This window comes from Leucopleurus acutus, assembly GCF_964270905.1.
Source record: "Leucopleurus acutus genome assembly, chromosome: 14".
In the NCBI taxonomy this organism is placed as follows: Eukaryota; Metazoa; Chordata; class Mammalia; order Artiodactyla; family Delphinidae; genus Leucopleurus; species Leucopleurus acutus.
Genome location: NC_139156.1, coordinates 79,295,123 through 79,315,742, shown reverse-complemented (window position 1 = coordinate 79,315,742; position 20,620 = coordinate 79,295,123). Strand labels below are relative to the sequence as shown.

Sequence of the window (20,620 nt, the reverse complement as noted above, 5' to 3'; positions counted from 1 at the left end):
CATTCAAGGACTCGTTTAATATGAGCTTGGGTGGGGTGGAATAAATGATGGTCCCAAACTACACTTATGGTATTATTGCTCACTACTCCTTTATAAATCCCCTATATTAGGTAAAATTCATTATTCTTTCTTTTCTCTTTCCCTTTTTCCTCCTTTAAGTCATTCTCTTCACCTGGAATGCTAATTCTCCAACCTACCCATTAAATTTTACTTAAATTCTGCAATCCCATGGCAGATATTAATCTATTAAATCTCTCTCCATACCTGTCCAATGAAACCCTAACTCTTCTGAAATCTAATTAGTTCTTCTTTTGCATCTCTTATGTACTTACCAGATATTGTTTCTTATTATAATTATTTCAGCATCTATATCGCCCCTTGCCTCTTGGCATTTAAGCCCTCTGAAGGCAGAGACTATGTCTGCTTCATTTTATGGCCCTCGGCCCCTGTCCCAATCCCAGTGTGTGATTAATTTCTAGCACAGAGGCCGTTCAATATATATCAAACAAACACAAATCAAGCGGGAAGGAAGAAACAAAAGTGGAAACAGCCAAGACCTAACAAAAATGATCATACCTACCTATGTGCAAAGAAAAGTAGAAGCCTGCAGGGTTATGGCAAACGTAAGTATTGGTAGGAGGGTGAGCTGCTAAAAGGAAACTGAAGACAGCTGCCAATAATTCCAGATCCGGAGGAGACCCAAGGACTTCTGCTATAATTTTCACAAATGACCGACAAACCTCTCGGGGCATGGATGTAAGCTGACCCTCTTTGTGTTCCTGAAAAACATAAACACTCTCTTTAGATCTAAAGAGAACTGTCAACTTAACTAACATTTCTCACTGAAGCAAGATAATTCTGTTTAAGATAGAACCGTGTTGGTTTACTACTCCAGACTGACCGTATTTACCATACAATTGAGTCGCTATTTCTCAATTCAAGCAACCCTGTTATTAAAGTTCATTAAAACCAATGTCCCCATATAAATGTTAGCTACTATTAGTACTCTTATCACTACTGCTACTACTACTATGGGTTCAGAAGGGAAATTTTTTGATAGACAAAACTGATTACATGAATACACTATGTTCCAGCCTACAAAGTTATTTCTCACAACAGCTCTGAGAGGTTTTATCCATCATTTCTAGAATACGGAGGCCCGAAGTGGTTATACGGCTAACTTAAACCACATAGAAAACATGTCAGAGTAGTGCATCCAACACATACTGGTACTTGTTATTTAAGAAATATGAAACAAGTTAAAATATCACTACTGTTGATGTCTGAGAGACTACAAAATTATTATTTTACCCCAACACAAAGAAATATTTCTGGAATTTAGCAGTTGCTCTTTTGTAACTGAGTTAGGAAAGGTCAAGCTACAAGAGGCTGGGGTTAAAAAACTCCGATACTATCAGCTGAAAGAAGGGATCCTGGACAGTAGGGCAGACAGAAAATAACCTCACTGAAAGTCCCTCAAAAATCTGAGTCCATAGCGTTGAGTTATTAAACAGAAATCATCGCAGAAAATATCTCCAGAAGTAAAGTTACATGAAAAGTACCTGCAAAACCTGGCAAGTCAGTAGAAAGTGATGCACCACTCGAGCTTTCAGTAACTGCTTAATATTAAACATCTGCTGCTGGTGATCCGCTCTGAGGAGGATTTCTAGGGCTGCCAGCAGAGTTTCCCAAACACCTTGCTGAGAAAAGAAACACATACCGATTAGCACAGAGTTACTGAAAAACATGCTGCATGCTTTCTAGAAGACATGCAATACATCAGTTTAACACTGTGTATATATTCAGGGTCAAAGATTAAATTTGTCTGAAAAAGTAAATCTTAGGGCTTCCCTGGTGGCACAGTGGTTGAGAATTCGCCTGCCAATGCAGGGGACATGGGTTCGATCCCTGGTCCGGGAAGATCCCACATGCCACGGAGCAGCTAAGCCTGTGCGCCACAACGACTGAGCCTGTGCTCTAGAGCCCATGAGCCACAACTACTGAGCCTGCGTGCCACAACTACTGAGGCCCGTGTGCCTAGAGCCCGTGCTCTGCAACAAGAGAAGCCACCGCAATGAGAAGGACACGCACCGCAAGGAAGAGTAGCCCCTGCTCGCCGCAACTAGAGAAAGCCCGCGCACAGCAACGAAGACCCAACACAGCCAAAAATAAATAAATTTATAAAAAGAAAAAGAAACACATGAAACACATTATCAATATTATTTACAAATAATTTAGTTTCAAAGAGCATTATTAAAAATGTACAGATTTCAATGCTAATTTCTGTATGCAGCATTTAATCAAACAATTTTAGAACAAGATGTACTAAATTGAAAAAAGTTAGACAATGTAGAAATTCTGCATTTTGGATTAATTTACTTTTAAGTCCAAATAATAGAATTATTTGCACAATTACTAAGTGTACAGTTTCAAACAGTAGTTAGCATCCTTTTGAGGTGCTTTAAAATGCTTCTCCCATACCGAACCAATCTTAAATTATCCACAGTAACAGAGAAAAAGGAATCTTATATAGACAACTACTACTGAAAGATAATCTTCACCTCATTTTATCAGCCCAAATAACCTTTCAACAAAGTCATTAACAAAAAGCAAAATTAACTGCCTTGGGTTGCAGGTCTTGCTGTTTTTCCTGCCATTATCGATGGAAATGAATAATGGAAAGACCAAGGAATTGATAGACTTAATCACACTATTCTAACAAAGCCCTCTCTCTTTATAAGACAGGGCCAAGGTGCCCTGAGAGAAAAAGATATATGAAAACTGGAAGACGAGGCAGGCCAAGTATGAAAACTTGATTCAGGCCTGAAAAAATAGTACTAAAATAGAGCAGTGACAAAGCAAACAGACAACCAGCAACAAAAACAAAACAACTCAGCTAAAAAAATAATTAGGAAAGAAAATCTTATTTCAAACCCATAGAAGTATTTGTGTATATCACTTTTGAATTCAACAGAAAATGTTTTGTTTTTTAATCACACTGTGGTTTTGTTGTTGTTGTTTTTTTGCGGTACGCGGGCCTCTCACTGTTGTGGCCTCTCCCGTTGCGGAGCACAGGCTCCAGACGCGCAGGCTCAGCGGCCATGGCTCACGGGCCCAGCCGCTCTGCGGCATGTGGGATCTTCCCGGACCGGGGCACGAACCCGCGTCCCCTGCATCGGCAGGTGGACTCTCAACCACTGCGCCACCAGGGAAGCCCAATCACACTGTTTTTTAACGCTCAAGTTAGCATCCTCTTTTGAAATACTAAAATAGCTGTCCAATTTTTAGTTAAGATTTGATCTTCCAATCTACAATTGAGCTATTTCTTTATTACATGTTTATATTTATACTGCCTTTGATCCAACTTGTTTGTATTTACTATCACTATGTTCATTTGCTTTCTCTCCCTGAAACATTAAGTGTATTTTTATACATATATATATGTGTGTGTATATATACATATATATATATGGATTTTTTAAATTCTGAAAGTATTTATTCAGAATGAGAAATCACAACAAAATAGAAAGTTTTAAAAACTGACAATACCGTAAAATCCAGAAAAAGCAACAGTTAGCTGCCTGACACAGCTCTGTAATACTTTCCCCCTGTGTTTTGCAGGAGCATATTCTTTGACTGCTTCTTCAAATAACAATAATTTTGTAATATAATTTTATATAGGAAGAACAGAAAAATAATTCTGTCTTTCCTCTAGCACGTTTGGTCAAAACTTGTTTTTGTTAATGACAGATTAGAAGTGTTTCCTTCAGCTTCCTAACTCGTTATTGATAGTGAGTAAATGTGGGGGGGGCTGTTGCCAAATTTGGAAGTAACCAAATTTTTAAAAATTCTAAAGGTACACACTTTGAACTGGTCTTTAATTACGTCTGATGATACTGTTGTTACACGCTAAATAACTCTGGACAATCTACAGTCTACACTAGAACTAAGGAGGCTCTATGAGCCATACCATGAAGACTATGCTTATAACTAGGGCAGAAAGGAAACAGCCCTATATTCATTCCCTGGCTGGGTCCTCGTGAAGACTACCTGATCCATCCAGCTGTTGAGATGTTTTGCTTAGACCTAAGATCAAAGCATGTTCCTTAGCTTATGCCTATCATGAAGCCAAGGCTTCATAGACTTGCCCTGTATACTGATACAGCTCTATGACTTCTGGGTAACGTGGCTCCCTTACTGAGAAGTGTGTCTATTTCCCTCTCCTTGACTCTACTCTCCACACTCTTAGCAGGACCCCTTTCAGAGTTTATGGTAAATGCAAGTCTCCAATTGACTCAAATGTTCTCCAGCCAAGTACTGCTCTAGCTACTACCAGCAGCACAAGCTCTGATCCTGACCCTCCAGATCAGCATTATCCATGGCTGTCTAAAACCTTGCACAGAAATTAATCTCCAGATTTCCATCTACAATTAACATTACATTGAAGTGGTAAATTTGTTCTGTTCTCCAAAAGAATGACTGGATGAATACTTAAAAGTAAATGCCTTTTATTGCACCAAAGGAAACAATCAACAGAGTGAAAAGGCAACCTACAGAATGGGAGAAAATACTTGCAAACCATAAATGAGATAAGGATTAATATGCAGAATATATAAAGAACTCCTATCACTCATTAACAAAAAATCAAATAACCCAGTTAAAAAATGGTCAAAGGACTTGAATGGACATCTCTTCAAAGAAGATATACAAAGGGCCAATAAGTATATGAAAAGATGCTCATCATCACTAATCATCAGGAAAATAAATGCAAATCAAAACCACAACAAGCTATTACCTCATACCCTATAGAACAGGCACTATCAAAAAATAACAATTGTTTGGTGAGAATGTAAAAAAATTGGATCACTTGCACATTGTTGGTAGGATTGTAAAATGGTGCTTCTCTTACGGAAAATAGTATGGAGGTTCCTCAAAAAGTTAAAAATAGAACTACCATATGATTCAACAATCTTACTTCTGCATACATATCTAAAATAACTGAAAACAGGACCTCAGAGAGACCTCTGCACATCCATGTTCACTGCAACATAATTCACAATGGCCAACATGTGGAAGCAAGCTAAGTGCGCATGACAGATGAACAGATAAAGAAAATGTGGAATACACATACAATGGGATATTATTCCGTCTTAAAAAAGAAAAAAATCTTGTCATATGCTACAACACAGATGAACCTTGAGGACATAATGCAAAGTCAAATAAGCCAATCACAAAAAGACAAACACTGAATGATTCCACTTGTATTAAGTATCTAATGTAATCAGACTCATAGAAACAGAATGTAAGATGGTGGTTGCCAGGGACTGGGGGCAGGGGAAATGGGGAGTTGTTGTCCAATGGGTAGAGTTTCAGTCAAACGAGATGAAAAAGTTCTAGACAAGTGCCATACAACAAAGTGTATACAGTTAACACTGTACTGTACACGTAAAAATTGTTGAGGGTAAATTCACAAGTGTTTTTTTTACCACAAAAATAGTACATGCCTCTGCTTTATTCCATATCCTCCAGTCTAGCAATAGCTCCTCTAGCAGTTTAACATCCTGGATTATAGCATTAGACTCGGCATCCAACTTAAATTCTCCATTCTCATTGATATGAATAATATCTTCATCACAGCAACCTTCAAGAAGGGTCTATGGAAAAATAACATTAATACAGGATGCATCAACAGTCAGTTAATCCAAAAATTCAACAGAAATATTAAGCTTTCAATCTTAGCAGTCATAACATTAAATTCAAAGGAAAACTAGTGAATAACTCAACAGTTCACCAAGTATCTTTAAATTGTTTTGTAAAACAATTCAAGTAATGAGAAAACCCCCAAATTTCAAATATTTATAAATGACCATTCAGTTTCAAATATGGGGTAAAAGAAACCACATCCTATTTTTTAAATTCAATGAATCTGTTGGGTTTTAAATTTTTTCCAAGAAGCATTCATGCCACAAATGTATGGATCTTGACAGTTTCATGAGTTGGGGTTTGGGGGCATGGGAAGAGGCATGGTCTTTTGCCTTAGTACTAGTACCCTCAGAGAGAAATACTTTCACAATGTTACCAAGTGCTTTTAGTTAGAAAGGTACTTAAATATATGATGACAGCTGGATCACAATAAAAGCTAATAAGGCTTTAAGATGCTAACTCTATAGCAGCATTGCCTAATGGGAACAGCACAGCACTAGGTGTCTGGAGAACTAGGTTCTCTTCCATAACTGTGGGAGCTGAAGCAAACAGCGGTCTCTCTGTGGGTTTCACTTTCACTAGTCTACAGAATGAGGGGCCGGCCAAGGAGACATCGCTGGCTAATCAAGATCTAAAAATCTTGATTTTTTGCTTTTACTCTTCTAAAATGTTTTAAAGGCAATTAAAATGTAATCATTTAAATGATGAAAAACCCAGAAGAGCCTTACTTTGATTAAATATATACTATTGAGTTTCCTTCATTTTCTTCAGGAATAACTGAAACACAAAACTCTATTATTGGAAGACTTTAATGAAGAGGTATCACTGCATATGAAACTCTGAGAATAAGTTGTTGTTTTTTATAGTGTCAAGAGCCACTTTCATTTCTTTTTTTTTTTTAGAAGACGTTGTGGGTAGTAGTTTATTAATTTATTTATTTATTTTTGCTGTGTTGGGTCTTCATTTCTGTGCAAGGGCTTTGTCTAGTTGTGGCAAGCGGGGACCACTCTTCATCGCGGTGCGCGGGCCTCTCACTATCGCAGCCTCTCTTGTTGCGGAGCACAGGCTCCAGACGCGCTGGCTCAGTAGTTGTGGCTCACAGGCCTAGTTGCTCCGTGGCATGTGAGATCCTCCCAGACCAGGGCTCGAACCTGTGTCCCCTGCATTAGCAGGCATATTCTCAACCACTGCGCCACCAGGGAAGCCCCAAAGAATAAGTTTTATGAGAACCTACCTTCAAAATGTGAAAGCCCACGATGCATTTTTGTTTGATCAACACCTGATGAATCATGGAAAGTCCATTACAATTTTCTAATTCATGTATTCTCTGTTGGTTGTATTTAATTAATGAGAGTATAATTCTCAGTGCTAATGCTTGAGTTTCTTCACAGATACTGAGTTCCACAACCTAAAAAAAAGTAGATATATTTTTTCTAATTTGTTGAGATTAAAAATTTAACATGTGTGGTTATCTTCCATTATGTAACGTCAACCCATTAGTCTCATTTGAAAGCTTATTTTTTTTATTGCTGACGCTGTTTGTAATTACTTAAGAATTGTAAAGAAACAAAACTAAAAACCATAAATTCTCACCTCACACCAGTCAGACTGGCCATCATCAAAAAATCTACAAACAATAAATGCTGGAGAGGGTGTGGAGAAAAGGGAACACTCTTGCCCTGTTGGTGGGAATGTAAATTGATAAACTGATACAGCCACTATGGAGAACAGTATGGAGGTTCCTTAAAAAACTAAAAATAGAAGTACCATACGACCCAGCAATCCCACTACCGGGCAAATACCCTGAGAGAACCATAATTCAAAAAGAGTCATGTACCACCATGTTCACTGCAGCTCTATTTACAATAGCCAGGACATGGAAGCAACCTAAGTGTCTGTCGACAGATGAATGGATAAAGAAGAATATTACTCAGCCATAAAAAGAAATATTACTCAGCCATAAAAAGAAACGAAATTTGAGTTATTTGTAGTGAGGTGGATGGACCCAGAGCCTGTCATACAGAGTGAAGTCAGCCAGAAAGAGAAAAACAAATACCGTATGCTAACACATATATATGGAACCTAAAAAAAAAAAAAAGGTTCAGAAGAACCTAGAGGCAGGACGGGAATAAAGACACAGACATAGAGGATGGACTTGAGGACACAAGGAGGGGGAAGGATAAGCTGGGACGAAGTAAGAGAGTGGCATGGACATTATATACACTACCAAATGTAAAATAGATAGCTAGTGGGAAGCAGCTGCATAGCACAGGGAGATGAGCTCGGTGCTTTGTGACCACCTAGAGGGGTGGGGTAGGGAGGGTGGGAGCGAGGGAGACACAAGAAGGAAGAGATATGGGAACATATGTATATGTATAACTGATTCTCTTTGTTATAAAGCAGAAACTAACACAACATTGTAAAGCAATTATACTCCAATAAAGATGTTAAAAAAAATAATGAATACACAGTACAAAAAACCCCCATAAATTCCATGTTCATTTGTCTCTTAAATATTCTATAAATTGACTAAAATAACACTGATAACCTTAGAATTCAGTAGCATTTTATTAGTGATCTGAAAAGTCAGCAAAATGCCTCAAATTTTTGATGATTAGTCACTCAACAAACAGGATCTGTGTTCTGTGCTGTGGGAGATGAAGAAGTAATAGGCGTGCTACCTGCCTCCAATGGGGGTCAAATGATAAGACGTACGTATAGAAACTACGGATTGTGACTTGTACTTTGATTCCCCCAGTGTTTTCTGGAAACTACTATATGGAAGAAACACACACCTTATTATGATGATAAAAGGCAAAGAAGAGTGAGACACTGTGAATGCACGAGAGCATAAAAACTACTTCTGACTCCACTCTGCTCAGCACAGGGAAGCCTACATGGAGAAGATGGCCTGGAGAGAGAGCAAAACCCTGGGAAGCAGGGATAAATGGGTGGCCGGGGTGGGCCACAGTCAGGAGAGAGGTGAAGACTGGAAGTTCACGGTACATCTAGGAGAATGCAGATTGCCTATTTGGTTGGGTGGTGGACATTAGGCTCAAAAGGCAGGCTATAACACACCACTGTAAAGCAATTATACTCCAATAAAGATGTTAAAAAAAAAAAACAGGCAGGCTATACGTGTAAGGATTTTTTTTAAATTTATTTTTGGCTGTGTTGGGTCTTCGTTGCTGTGCACAGGCTTTCTCTAGTTGCAGCGAGCAGGGGCTACTCTTTGTTGCGGTGCACGGGCTTCTCATTGCGGTGGCTTGTCTTGTTGCGGAGCACGGGCTCTAGGCACTTGGGCTTCAATAGTTGTGGCTCGCGGGCTCTAGAGCGCAGGCTCCGTAGTTGTGGTGCACAGGCTTAGTTGCTCTGCGGCATGTGAGATCTTCCCGGACCAGGGATCGAACCCCTGTCCCCTGCACTGGCAGGGGGATTCTTAACCACTGCGCCACCAGGGAAGTCCCACGTGTAAGGATTTTAAGGAGACTGAATTTTATTTTTGTAGGAAAGGACGGATACTAAACAAAGTTTCTAAGTTTTAAGTGTAAAAACATACTTTAAAAGTCATATTGGCATGATCCTATATATATGCAAGATAAAAAATTAACCATTTCCTCTAGGATCTAGTCACTGTGTAACAGTAAACATAACAAAATTATATTCAATAACTTGAAGAAAGAGGAAAAACCGTTTTGAAATTATACAAAGCTATAAAAGTAGATCACAAAATGTTGGTAAGTTAAATGAAAAGCTTTTAATTTTAAAACACTAGGTACTAGATGCAAAAAAAAAGTTTGAAAAAGTAAAAGGAGGAAAGACAGCTTAGAGTATGGCGGATCAAATGCTAATCAAATATTTATAAGAACAGTAACAATAACAACAAACACTGATATGTCTCATCGCAAAATTAATCAAAAGGTTAAAAGAAAGAAGGCCAGTTAGGGAGACAGTATGATAATGTTGCAGAAGTTATACTTAAGGAGGAAATTTTGAGGATGAAAAAAGATCAGGGCAGCTTTAATTAAACAAGGATATGGACCACAAGGAAGTAGAAATGATTTGTACTGAAGAGAGACCATTTGTACCCCCATTCGGATTCTACCAATCCCCGAAACAGTCACATACACTATTGACTGCCTACTCTGCACCAGGAAAGATATGGTGCTGACCCTCAGATGACTAAATAGAACAGATAATTAAACATGTTTCTCTAAAACAGTACCTATGGCATGAGTCAAAATTTTTGTATTTCTCCTTCGCTTTAAATAAACTTCAAACCCGAACAAATTATTTTTGTACTCATTTGACCTTTTTTTCCCCCATGCATCTGGAAGCTTCAAGGGAAAAACAAGTTTCACAAACATTATTTTAAGGAATACATTTCTTCTATATTTTTACTACGGTATGCTTTTCTTTTTTCTCATTGGCAATTTTAAATCTTGTACATTTAACACTTAATTGTTCTAATTGCATTTCTGGATAATAGGAAACTTCTAAAATCTTCATAAATTAAGAAGAAATTTTAATCGAAAATTACCTGTGGCAGAAAGTTTGATGACATTCTAAACAATATGTGCTTTTTTAATCTTAAAAGCTTAATATAGTTGATATATAGTTTTATTTGTATTCGAAAAGAAATCCTAAAATGTATCAATAATAAAGAGGTAGTTTCTCCTTAAATAAAGTTATAAGCAGTGATTCTTACCCTAGCAAAGAGAAAGACAAATATACCAGTTCCACCAATTTCGTGCAGAACGCCTTGAAGGGTTTTACATTCAGTGGGCCGGAGATTCTTTAGAAGATAAGGTTCTAATAAGATGCTGTGAACTTCTTTTGAGCTGAAGGGTCTTTGAGAGAGTTGTGTTTTCATCTGACCTTTAAGTCTAATAACTGGCTCATAGATGGTGTACTGAGCAGGACAGCAAGTGGTATACACAACTGAAAGATTTTCCTGAAACACAAATATTTTCCTTCAGTAACTAAACAAAGTTTAAAAAGTAAGTTATTAACTAGCAAATGAATATTTCAAAGTGAAAAGACAACCAACAAATCTTTTTCTTTGTTTTAAAAAAGAGAGACACTACACTAAACAAAGATGGACATGAGAAGCAAGACAGCTCCCCACAAAGGAAAAGGTCAGTTTCATTTAGCGGGGATCAATATGTGTAAACCCCATCAAGGCTGAGAAAAATTCCGGCTTTGATCTTTTGAGAATAAACATGAAATTATACCTATTATCACCGATAACAAAAAGCCCATACCACGCTCATTGCATGCCAGGCACTGTTCTATGCATTTATAAATGTTAACCAATCTTTACAACCCTATGAGGTGGAGACTCTGGGTCAATGTATTCAAATGTATCTTGGTCTTGACTTTGCTCATGGGCTGCCTACTCATTTAAACATGACTCTAAACTAGATCATTCTTTCTACTAGAATAAAATTCCAGACTATCAGCGTACCTAAATGAAATTGAATGGAACTTTCAATATTTCTCCCATGCAGAGGGTAGTTTTGATCAGGTTCTGGCTGTCTGTCAAATATTCTATTAACTACTTTTAAAATGATGGTAAATTTTAAATGCAAAATATACTCTGAGGCGCTCTCCGTGGAGGCAGCTGCAGGAGCTCAAGCTTAGGGAAATCAGGTAGATTCCAGATCTTCTCACAGAAGCCGGGGCGGGCGGTGGGGCCTTGGGCTTCGATCATTTTCAACTCGTGGTGACTTAAGTATAGTTTCATCAGGCATCACCTAGCATATATGCATACCAACTAAACTGACTACACAGTCTACTGTATATGATTATGCTGGGTGAAACAAAATTGTATATCTGTAGCAGTTTTCATTAGACCTGATAAAATGCCCAGTTACCTGAAACATGTCCCACCTGACACCAATGCCTTGCCAGGAGGGCACCATCTCTGCCTGACTGCTAACTCATACCTCATAACCCCAAAATAATGAAGTCAGGCTTTAAAAATCTGCTTTCTAAAAAAGACTTTTCACATAAAACCTGTATAATTTTTATCTGTGATAATTCCTGTTGCATTTTATGACTTACAACCTATATTCTTTTCGGGCAAAATAAAATTATGTTTTGAACAGACATTTGTTGTATGAGCTCCTTCGTCCTCCTAAAGCGGAGATGCTCAATGTGTGGTCCCCAACCAGGAGCATCAGCGTGACCTGGGAATTTGTTAAAAATGCAAACTCTTGGACCACGCTTCAGATCTACTGAAGCCGAAGCTCTGGCCCAGCAATCTACGTTTTAACAAGCCCTCTGGGTGATTCTGGTTGGAGAATCATTTCTCTAAAGCATGTTCGGTCAACGGCGGCACATTTGGGGTGGGATTAATTCTTAGTTGTACGACACCGCCCATGCGCTGTAGAATACTTAAAATCCCTGGCCCCCACTCAATAATAGTGGACAGCCAAAATGCCCCCAACCCCCATTTTAAAATACTCCTTAGGGAGAAAAAGATTGTGTGCCTAATACCAGATCTTCAGTTAAATTCCACAGGTATCTACTCTATATTTATTTTACCACAGATATATATTTAACACCACTTAAGACTTACATATGTTTTACAAAATATCTGAACTAGAACTTCTCCTTCACTGTAGTCAAATGTTACAGCTTTAAAATATGATATATTTTGATTGTAAAATATACACCTCATTAACAACAACAATAACAACAAAATATATCCCAAAGTAGTAGTCTCCAAGTAAGAAATATCTCTGACTTATAATTGTACCTCTCATAAGAAAGCAAGAGAAGGAGGAACATAGTTTCATGGCTAAAAAACTCTACCAGCTTTTAGTAGATCTTCTAAGACCATGAAGGGTCAGTTTCCTAGCTGCTATAATGAAAAATATCTATCACAAGCTCCTAATCTATATATTAGTATAACAAAATATTAGAATAATGTATAAAATGCAATCAAGAGTCTCATATAAGCAGAGTGAGCAATAATTTGAAAGCAAAATTCCTAGTTGTTACTGATATTAAAGAAAGAAATATTCTAAAATCTGAATATGTGTAATTAATATAAATAAAAGCTAGTATTTATTTGTAAGTATGGGAGAGAAAGGTAACAAGCAATTTTTTAAGGCTAACACGTGTTATATTTTCATTATATCATAAACATTTTTCTCAAATGATTAATAGGTATAACCTAAACTAAACTGATACTTCGTATAGAAATATAGTTCCAAGGAAAAGCAGATGAACATTTGAAACATGAAAATGAATTCTGAGGTGGTCAAAGCATTTCAATTAAAAAGAAAAACATTTCTAAGTAAAGAAAATATTGACAAACAGAAAAGAAAAACTCTAAAAATCTAATTCCCAGCTAATGACACACTCAATAAACATACATAACAGTTACTATAAAGTTAAAACTTGTAAAATGGAAACTTACAATTAGAAGACCAATGTCCACATCTTTGTTGGTCATAAAAAGTTCTCTGATTTGTTCACATTGCAAAATGTCTTTATTAATATATTTGGAGTAGTCATTCACAGGCTTGCCATATTTACATGGCATTATGGACGTATGATTGGGTCCACAAGCATATAAATAAAATGCCTCTTGTGAGCCAATCTTAGCTCCTGAATAGCAAAAAAATCAAGTTATTTACTTAAAATACTCCAACCAAAGTTTTTCGTAAAAAACAAGAAACCAAGAGGGTTTTTTTGCTAGATTCTTATAGCTATTCACTGTATCTTACAAAATTGATAAAGCCTCAATTTCCAAATTGGTGTAATGAGCAAATAATTTCAGCAACATTATCTGGATGTAAGATGAATTAGTATAGATACAGATATAAAGTTAACTGAAAGCTCTTGGTATAATGAAGTCATGAAATGTCTAGTTGCTCTTTAGGCTAAAAGCAGGCTTGGTTTGGTTTTGCCTCTTTATTTTTCTTTTTTGCAAATGGAAACTATACCTCAGTAAATTCCTTTTAAGAATAACATGTGGATCTTTATTCCTTCATCCATCCATTCATCTATTCAATAAACACTGTCTGAATGCTATTACATGCCAGGTATAGTGATATATCTTTTTAAATCACATATTTCTTTTTCCCCTAAAATGTGGTACTTTTTAATATAATATACTAAAATTATAAATAAAAGAGACAACCAGTCTAAGTGTACCTGTCATAACAGTGCGTTTTCCAGGATTATAAAGTTGATTTAATATAAGCTTCTCTTTTGGGGAGTGTATGGGGGTAGGATGTACACCTCTACATTAAATGTATGTATCAATTATAAGAAGCACCTAGATTATAAAAATATTTTAAAAGTACATCTTGGAATCTAGGAAATACAGTACTTACTAAGTACAAGTGAAGGAACAGGGATTAATACTTTATCCAGGATAAATAACTTAGTTTAATATTTGTTAACTGAAAGAAAAATGTGGAAATGCTTTGAAGGGGAAAAATATACCATTGAAAAGAAGTAAATTTCCCAGGTCCCATTTGCCAGCCAACTGCAGAAGTTCTTCTTGGGATGATAAACAATGGCCAATCATGCAAAACGTTTTATTGCTGTCAGATGACAAACTTGTTTTTCTTGGAAGCATAAAATCCAAAGTAACATCAGGCTTCCTACGTTAAAAACAAAGTTAAATCAATTACTTCAGTGAGTACTAGGGAGTTTTAAAGTATGAATGTTTAAAAACGGGAAATTCTTGAACACGTTTCTTGGTTCAGTATCAGATAGTTGGTGATGGGACAGAGAGGAGGGCTGATTCTCTCGTGCCTTGGCCCAAGGTGCTGCTGGTCCACAAGCCCCCAGAGGAGGGCAGCAGAACAGAGATGCTGATGGTCCTACACCAGGCCGTGGGAAGCATGACCGGACATTTGCTGCAAGCTTTCTTTGCCACTTGACTTCTGCATATTCACCTTCCTGGTTTAAGATATAAATCTACCACCTCCCCCTGATTTTACCAGAAAGTCTCCCACCTCAGTAAACAATTCCTAAAGATCTCATGTCCTCTATGAGGGCTTCAAAAACTAATCAGAAAAAGAATATCACTTCTTCAGGTTTTGCTCTGACAAGGCACTAAAACGCCAATGCTTTTTGGCATTTTCTGTTATTTCAGTGCTAAATCATTACCGAGCTTTTGATTAGTCTCTTGCTTTTCTTCATCTAAAGGTTACAGGAATCCTTACAAAAGGCAGAGTAGGAAGAGGTAAACTAGCGGTTTCTCCTAGAGAGACACACATGATGGGAGAACTTCATCCTCTAGTTGAAATGGCGGAGTGCCAAGCTCTACCCCCATTTTAGAAATGTTTTAACCTCCATATTAAGATAATGAAAGTAGCTTATAAAGACAAAGTTTGTGAATAAGACAAAGGACTTAGAATAAGCTAATAATGAGATATTCTATTTTGGTATGTATTTATTTAAAAACTTTCCCCTAAGGCTTTCTGCTTCATACTTAACATATAAATTTAACTATTTTAATAGGAATATTTTTAACAAAGGAAAGATGTGAGCTAACTTTTTTTTACTGAGGTATAATTGACATATAAGATTCTAGTGAGGTAACTTCTATTACTGTACAGGCATCTTTCTTGAACCAACTAAATGGCTGTGACTGAAACAGTACTGCCCCCTAGTGGCATTATGACAATACAGTTTTTATGGGTAAAGAAAACCTACTGTAAGATCAATGCGAGATGAGTTCAACAAAAACTAAAACAATTCATGCTATCTACTATGTGCCATATATTCCTACCATATTTGTGTGCTGTTCATCAAATAAAAATTAATAGAAAATATTAATAGGTTTTTTCAGTGTCATTACATCTTGAAATATATTATTTGTAGAATTATTCTATTAGTTCAAAGAGCGATAAAGATAGTGCCGAATTTAAATCAACAGAATAATATATTCATCCTTGGTCACTTGCTCATTGCTCTATTAATAGATAAAATCATTAACTTGTACCAAAGGGGAAAAAATTCCCTCAAAGTAATGAAGAAATAAGTGGGTGAGTAAAAATTAGTGCTATGTGAATCAAGTGACTATACTCATAACTTCAGAACTGGCCACAGAGAACATCTAGACTCTCACTCTGAACATGTCTAATGATTAGTTTATGATTCCTGTATCTGTCAGCTGGCCTGATTCACCAAAATGCTGTCAGGTTAGTAAAGCACAGGGTTTTAAAGCGGGCTCTATCCAGACTCAGAGTCCAGTTTGCGTTTCAGCAGCCCTCCTCACTGCTGGTAGGGCTTTGGGTCAGTTACCTTGTCCTACCCTGGGTCTCAGCTGCCTCACATGTAAAATACACCTCTTTCATCATGCTGTTGGGAGGACTAATTGAGGTCATCCATGTCAAATGCTTACTACACTGCCTGGTGTGTGCTGAGAGCTCAAGAAAGGAGGAGGAGAGAGTCCAGGAGACTCTCTCCCAGCCCCATCCCCAATCCCAACCGATCTAACTCAAGGCTCTGGAAACAAACAGTGATTGGCTACCGCTGCCATTCAGGCTTAGGCAGTTGTGAAGACAGAACTTCTCAGAAAATATTTTATTTGGACTATGGAAATTGAGCTTCAATGACATATTTTCATGTATTTTTAAAAAATGAATAAACTGTTTCCTGTGGCAGACACTGTGGACTGGCTACCCTAGAGCCGTTCACAAGCCCCTTGCCCTGCCTCCCTGAGGCTGGACGGCTGTAAGCAATCAACTTCTGCAGCCACTGCAGCGCTGACCGGTACACAGCCTTCCCGTGGTTCCCACAGGCCCTTTCCTCTGCCTGGCCCACTCACTCTTCCTCCCTCCTGCTCATGGAAAGCTCCATCTCCTTCAGGTCTCAGCTTAAATAAACTGTCCCTAGATAGGCCTTCCCTGATGTACCTCCCTTAAGTAGCAAACCTGGTATTTTCTGTCTCAGGACACATTTGTTATCCCCGCAGTACTTGTCATGATTTGTACACTCATTTAATCGTGTATGCTTGCGGTCTGCTTCTTCACGGGACTGCGAGCCCCAAAAGGCAGGGAACGTGTCTGTCTTGTTCACCAAGCCCCCGAGCCTGATATAGCATGTGCTCAGCGCATAATAATTCCTCAGCAAGTATTGGATGAACAAATGAATGAAAAAATAGGTTAATTTGTGCTAAGGGTATATGTTATCTCTATGATCTAATCTACTTCGAGGGACTTTTGAGAGAATTGGAAGATCATGTATATAGTGCACCTGGCAAAAGGTCTGTGACATAACAGGTTTGCAATATTTTAGACCATTCGATTAAATCTAGACTCCTCATCCTGGATCCAAAGCTGCTGTCACATAGTATCACCATGCCCACTCATTTTTCTTGCTTATTATTCAACTTAGACTGTTCCTTCCAGCCAGCTTGGTCCTTTCCCATGTTACACTAGTTTCCAATTCTGTATCCCCTTTCATGCTATTTCATTCAATAAAATACTTCCCAATGCTTACAATTTCCATACCTTATAGTTCTCTTAGTGTTACATTTTACATTAAGATATTCTACAAAACATTTCTTATTAATTTGACTCACAATTCTCCTGGTTTGTGAAAGTCATATAGTCCTATAGCCAAATCTATCACCTGGCATATTTCTAGGACCCTATCTTAATCTATCACCTGATACATTGGCTTATATTTTTCTCTAGTCATTCTAATTTCTTTTGAAACTCTGATTTAATTTAGGTATGAGTCTTATTAGCCACTTAATTTAAGTAACTCCTTATGGATTCATTTTATAATATATGGGCTTGATGGACTAAATTATAGGTTCAGTTGCTTGATGTAATATATGTTCTACATATATGCTTGATGTAATATATGTTCTACATATATGTTCTACATATGTTCAGATTTCTGCATGCTCCCCAAATCCAAATATTAATCTTCAACAATTATTTCTAAGGGGAATTAATTTTGTATGAAAGTGATAAATAGGAAAAAATATCTAACTTGGCAGACTCTTATGTTAATATATAGTAAAATTTTACCTATAGTTTTCTGTAATCTGTTTCAGAAGCTGTAACAGAATAATTAAAATTGTAACTGACATTAGTAAGTATTTACTAAAAACGTTTCATACCTCTGTCCAGAGACCCATATGGAGATCTTCCCATGGATATTCTTTTTCCCTTGGGGCTGCTGCAAGTAGGTGAGTACTAAATGTTGCCATTTGCTTGGAAGGAAAATATTCTCCTGTGATTCAACCTGTGCTAGTAAAACAGCTTTTGTATCGTCATTTGAATCCATGCACACACTGCACAAAAAGAAAAATGGTAAAGGCTAAAAACATGAAATTTCTGATCTCAGTTTTTAACATGTATATCAACTACAATTCTAGATATTTAAGTGAAATTAAAAATCAGCTCTATTATTAAACTAACTTGAAAAGTCAGTAGGTCTTTGTTTTACACCGTAATCTGCTTAGTTATTTTATTATACTATTACCTCAATTCATGAACTAAAATAGATTTGGCTCATTTGCTAGTTAGGGTTAACAATTTGGGCAATAATCTTCAGAATTCAATTTGCAGAAAAAATTTTGTTAGTACTATCTATACAAGTCATTGCTTTTTTAGAAATTACAGTGTAATATTTGGTTCACACAAAAATTAATACATATTATACATAAATATCTAAATGCCTAAAACAAGGATGTATTGTTGGTCTAACCTACTTCGAAGGATTACTAAGAGAATTAAGATATAATTTATATAATGTACCAAGTAACCTTTATTACATTTACAGAGCATAGATCCCTAAGCAACATGTTTCATTTAAAGTTTTATAAAGATAGTATCATACTAGTCATACTCACTCAATACAAATAAAAGACTTGTATCTATACTAGTTAACAAAGGCAGTAGGAAAAAAAGGACAAGACAGCAACGAGAACCTAAGCTTATTAGATAGTAGTTCTTAAATATATAATCTGCATGAAAAACTGCTGATAACAACGTAAGATCACTGCAATCTGATGGAATATTTTCATAGATAAGACTTCAGTATTTGGTCTAAGATACAACTGAGAATTAATATAATGTACTTCAGAGTTTAATTATAGATTTTTAGATAGAATAATATATTGTTACAAAGGCTGTATTAATAACTGTTAGAATGTATCTTCTTTTTTTAAAGAATTTTCTATTTTGCTGTAATGATCTTTATTAGCAGATTTCACATTAATGTCTCTTACATAAGTTATTTAAATACATGAGCCATTCATGATGGGTTGAGGATAATCATTACCGAAAGATAAAAGTGCCACTGTGGGGATCAGCCCACACTTGGATCATCAGCGCTTTGGATCCCAATGAGATCATATGAATACAGCCTTCCTCTATGAGCCTTTCACCAGGACTCACGTATTCTGCACCTTCCGGTCTGTTGTGCTCTATGAGAAAAAGATGTTAGAATGATCGTTAAGCAACTGATAAAAAATGAGTGGAAAAGTGAATCTAAAAGATTACAAAGCATGGTTGTTCATTTGTAGTAAATTATTTACCTGGAATGTCTGAACGTTCCAGGTAAATAAACAACGTTTATTTCCAAACAACATTTCCAAAGTTTAGATGTTAACTCCAAAATGAAGAGTGAAAACAGTAATTGAGCGCAACAGAAGTTGTTAAATGTTTTAAAATACATGATAACCGAGGGCTAATTGCAGGAATCAAGAGACCACTGTGATGTCACTGTGCTATGATTCTTTTATTGGCTGGACTGGGCCACGGTGACATCGGGCCCCAGCCCAGGGAGCGCACACCATTGTCACATGCCTTGCACCACCAAAAATCTCTATAATAAGAATAATAATAATAGCATGCTTTTTATAAAAAATTTATATTAAAATTCCTTTTAGAAAAATTGTGGTATTTGAATATAGTCCTTGCCTAGACTCCCTGATGCGTGATCTCTGAACGTAATTACTGAGTGATTCTGAAACTCTAACATCTCTCTCCAAGGCAAGCGAAGGTAAATGCTATAGGCTTCGAGCCATCTGGTTATGATCCTGACTTCTCTTTCTCACCACTTAAAACTTAGCACTGCCTGAGTATGTATGATGAGCTCAGTCCTCAGCCATGCGACCTATTACCATGATTCATGACTTCATGTAAAGCTTCATTAAGATGTACCAAAATATAAAATGCATGCCCAAAGGCTCGCACTTTTAGAGAAGATAAACACTTATATTGGATTGTGTTCAGATTGCACATATATTGGTTGTCAATTTTCTACGGGTATAACCACTGCCAGGGACTTCCCTGGCAGTCCAGTGGTTAAGACTTTGCCTTCCAGTGCAGGGGGTGCGGGTTTGATCCCTGGTTGGGGAGCTAAGATCCCATGTACCTCGCAGCCAAAAACCAAAACATAAAACAGAAGCAACATTGTAACGAATTCAATAAGGACTTTAAGAAAATGGTCCATATCAAAAAAAAAATCATATTAAAAAAAAAACAACAACAACAAACCACCACCAATTTTTAAGAATACTCCCCCTAGCAATGATAATAGTCTCAAAAAAGAACAGTTAAATTCACTGATTATCTTGAGGACTATTGCCCAAGATATAAGATATACAGAGAACTCATATCTGAAGTGATATCGAAAAAAATGTTTCCATATCAAATCTGAACTTGTACAATTAAGAGACCAGAAGAGAAACCAGTGTGTGTTCAGGAATTCAGAGTAGTTATATTATAAATATTTCTTAATTTAGTGCTCATGACAATCTTGTGAGGTAAATATTATTATCCCCATTTTGAGGGTGACAGAACTGAGGTGCTGAGAGGTTCAATAACTTGCTCAACGGCACACAGTGGTTTAGTGGCAAAGGATGTGTTATCACTGTAATATTTTCTTCACCTTTCTTCAATTTTTTTGTAGGTATACTATT

At 36.9% G+C, this 20,620-nt stretch overlaps 1 protein-coding gene across 1 annotated transcript in view; it reads right to left on the bottom strand.

Moving 5' to 3' along the window:
* The window catches only part of LYST (lysosomal trafficking regulator), a 148,637-nt gene that overhangs the window by 90,677 nt on the left and 37,340 nt on the right, over positions 1 to 20,620 (bottom strand). The window contains exons 12-20 of the mRNA XM_082854235.1: positions 18,976 to 19,120; positions 17,810 to 17,983; positions 14,167 to 14,327; positions 13,133 to 13,323; positions 10,412 to 10,657; positions 6,938 to 7,111; positions 5,501 to 5,654; positions 1,563 to 1,696; positions 581 to 779 (exon numbers count right to left, since the gene is read on the bottom strand). Coding sequence (XP_082710361.1) covers positions 581 to 779; positions 1,563 to 1,696; positions 5,501 to 5,654; positions 6,938 to 7,111; positions 10,412 to 10,657; positions 13,133 to 13,323; positions 14,167 to 14,327; positions 17,810 to 17,983; positions 18,976 to 19,120 — 1,578 coding nt within the window. The remainder of the gene's footprint in view (positions 1 to 580; positions 780 to 1,562; positions 1,697 to 5,500; positions 5,655 to 6,937; positions 7,112 to 10,411; positions 10,658 to 13,132; positions 13,324 to 14,166; positions 14,328 to 17,809; positions 17,984 to 18,975; positions 19,121 to 20,620) is intronic.